Source organism: Ranitomeya variabilis, chromosome 5 (genome assembly GCF_051348905.1).
Source record: "Ranitomeya variabilis isolate aRanVar5 chromosome 5, aRanVar5.hap1, whole genome shotgun sequence".
NCBI lineage: Eukaryota > Metazoa > Chordata > Amphibia > Anura > Dendrobatidae > Ranitomeya > Ranitomeya variabilis.
Window position 1 is genome coordinate 672,068,057 of NC_135236.1, and position 3,450 is coordinate 672,071,506.

Here is a 3,450-nt window from a genome sequence, read left to right on the forward strand (position 1 = left end):
CAACCTCTATCGGAGGTGTACGGGCAAGGACAAGTGGTGGTATAGGTAGGTCAGTCCAATGTTTAAGGGGTTCGCAACTCTGCCCAATTGCTCAGGTCTTCGGAGAAGCCAATCACTTGGACACAACCCTCCCATGCCCTCACTGAGACAGTGACAGTAACAGAGACCTCTTGATCATTCATATGCCTAAGTGTCAGAAGAGGTTCCCTTTTAAAAAAAAACGTGTAGCAGTTTTAATAAATAATCCTTAAATAAAATATAGAAATAAAAGTTTCTAAAGGTTTTGATTTTCTTAATACTTTGGGGGTAAAGAGCCTAAAATACTCGAGAAGTCCTGCAAACAATATTATCTTTATGTCTGTTCAGTCTACAGGCTGCAAATATGTTTTTTCTTTTTCAGGAAATCATCAAAGAAGAAAAAGGGGGAAGGGCGGTAAAGTTTTACAAGCTTCCTCTCTCTGCATCAACAACATCTTGTGACGCACATATTTTGCTCTTAAGCCAACCCTGCCAGAAATGCCTCCGTCACAGGGACCGGCCCCTTCCGAGATGGAAAACTTGCACTGTTGTCATAGTTTATGCATTGTGAGTCAACCCAGGGATATTTAGCCAGGGAAAACTTTTCTACCATGGCGTCTGCTGATCTGAAAGACGAGTTGGACTGCTCCATCTGTCTGAACGTTTTTACGGACCCTGTGACCCTGAGATGTGGACACAACTTCTGCCGGGTCTGTATCGATCGGATGATGGATACACAGGAAGAGTCTGGAGTTTATTCCTGTCCTGAATGCAGAGAAGAGTTTCGAGAGAGGCCTGCACTGATGAGGAACATAACTCTGTGTAAGATCGTGAGGAAGTTTCTACATATTGAACCAAGTAAGGAGGCCACCAAGATCTTCTGCACTTACTGTCTTCAATCTTCTGTACCTGCTGTCAAATCCTGTCTGCACTGTGAGGCTTCTCTTTGTGATAAACACCTGAGAGCTCACGACGAGACACCAGAACACGTCTTATCTGATCCCACCACTTCTCTGGAGAACAGAAAATGTTCCATCCATAAGAAGATCTTAGAATATTACTGCACAGAGGACGACACCTGTATTTGTATGTCTTGCAATTTGGTGGGAGAACATCGAGGCCACCGGGTGGAGAACCTGAATGAGGCTGCCGAGAAGAAGAAGGAGAAAATGAAGAATGTTCTCCAGAAATTGACCACAGAGATCCAACAAGTGGAGTTAAAAAGGTACGAGCTGTCCAAAAAGATGATTCACATCGAGGAGCTGTGTATCATGAATGACCCAGTGATGGTCCTACAGGAGCCAGACATTGGTGACTTGTGTGATCCTGAGGAGGAGGAGGAAGGTGATGAGGACACTGGGACACGTCATGTAAATCTGGCTGTAATTTCCGGGGCATTACATGAGAAACATTTGCCATTTTTATTTTCGAAACATGGGGAAAATCAATCACACGAGCCGGCAAATATATTACTGGATCTAAACACGGCTTCTAACGAGATCCGTATATCTGATGACAGGAGGGCTGCATACCGGACATTTGCAGACCAGAATCGTCCCTATAGGCCCGAGAGGTTTATTCATTATCAGGCTTTAAGTACCAAGAGTTTTTCATCAGGGCGACATTACTGGGATGTGGACATCGGCAGTTCATGGGTATGGATGGTGGGGATGTGTTATCCCAGTATAGGAAGGTGCGGGACAAAGTCAATCATTGGAAGCAACAACAAGTCCTGGGGTCTACATGGTTACAGGGGTAATAGTAGGCATGCCATGAGGCATAATGGTAAATCGATCCAGTTACCTCACCAGATCTCCAGTGATAGAGTCAGGATATGTCTGGATTATGAGGTCGGGCAGTTGTCCTTTTATGAGCTGTGTGACCCCATCAGACACTTACACACCTTCACTGCCACCTTCTCCGAGCCCCTTCATGCCATATTATGTGTATGTAATGGTTCTGTAAAGATATTGGGTTGAATAATAATCACAAGTCTCAAGACACTGTTGGAACATTTTTCATTTAGGGGCCAATATATGAAATGCATTCTCTGAGCAATGGTTGGATACAGTCCACAATCCTAATGTTTCTGAATAGTGGTCAAGAGACACATGGAAGAATTATATATATATATATATATATATATATATATATATATATATATAAAAATGTTTTATTAATATATATAATAATTGATCATGGGTTGTTTTTTTTGTTAAGATCACCAGCGATCATTGGTAAATTTTATGGTAACGTGATCTAAAGTGTTCCAAGTTTCTACAGCACCCCCACAGGGGAACTGCAGTATTACATGGCGCATAGAAGATGGTCCCATAAATTGAGTGCAACAACTGTCGGCCAAACAAAGATTTCTAATGGCATCTATCATTCAGGAGGATCATGCTGGTGTGGAGGTATTCAGCTCACAGAGGATTGGCTACAATAGATATTATTATTACTATTGTTATTATTATTATTATTGCTATTATTACAAACTCTCAGCTTTCAGTATTAACTTCTTGCATTTTCTGAGTGTAAATGAATGGCTTGCTTTATCTGTTGAAGAGAGCAATGGTCACTGTTGGTCATGTCGGCTTGCTTTATATGTTAACCCCTTCCCGACCTCCGCCGTACTATTACTGCGCATGTCGTGTCTCCCCCTTTGATGTGGGCTCCGGCGGTGAGCCCACATCAAAGTCGCGACATGTCAGCTGACATGTGCGCGCAATAGCGGTGGGTGAAATCGCGATTCACCCGCCGCTATTAACCTGTTAAATGCCGCTGTCAAACGCTGACAGCGGCATTTATCAACCGCTTCCGGCCGCATGGCCGGAAATAAGCGCATCGCCGACCCCCGTCACATGATCGGGGGTCGGCGAAGCTTCGGCATAGTAACCATAGAGGTCCTTGAGACCTCTATGGTTACTGATGCCGGCCTGCTGTGAGCACCACCCTGTGGTCGGCGCTCACAGCACACCTGCATTTCAGCTACATAGCAGCGATCTGATGATCGCTGCTATGTAGCTGAGCCGATCGAGTGGTGCCAGCTTCTAGCCTCCCATGGAGGCTATTGAAGCATGGCAATAGTTTTAAAAAAATGTTTTTAAAAATATGAAAAAAATAAAAAATATAAAAGTTTAAATCACCCCCCTTTCGCCCCAATCAAAATAAATTAAAAAAAATCAAACATACACATACTTGGTATCGCCGAGTTCAGAATCGCCCGATCTATAAAAAAAAAAAAAGTACTAACCTGATTGCTAAACGGCGTAGTGAGAAAAAATTGAAACGCCAGAATTACGTTTATTTGGTCGCCACGACATTACATTAAAATGCAATAATGGGCTATCAAAAGAACGTATCTGCACTGAAATGGTATCATTAAAAACGCCAGCTCGGCACGCAAAAAATAAGCCCTCAACCGACCCCAGA

The 3,450-nt window shown here is 43.2% G+C and overlaps 1 protein-coding gene across 1 annotated transcript; it reads left to right on the forward strand.

Annotated features, from left to right (window-relative positions):
- The first annotated feature begins 516 nt into the window (after nt 1-516).
- Nucleotides 517-2,140, forward strand: LOC143776938 (E3 ubiquitin/ISG15 ligase TRIM25-like). Its single transcript, XM_077266799.1, has one exon. The coding sequence runs from the start codon at nt 579-581 to the stop codon at nt 1,995-1,997; it is 1,419 nt and encodes a 472-aa protein (XP_077122914.1). The 5' UTR covers nt 517-578; the 3' UTR covers nt 1,998-2,140.
- The last annotated feature ends 1,310 nt before the right edge of the window (nt 2,141-3,450 follow it).

What these genes read in the sequence shown, in the direction of transcription:
- LOC143776938 (XM_077266799.1), top strand. Translation starts at nt 579, where the DNA reads ATGCATTGTGAGTCAACCCAGGGATATTTAGCCAGGGAAAACTTTTCT.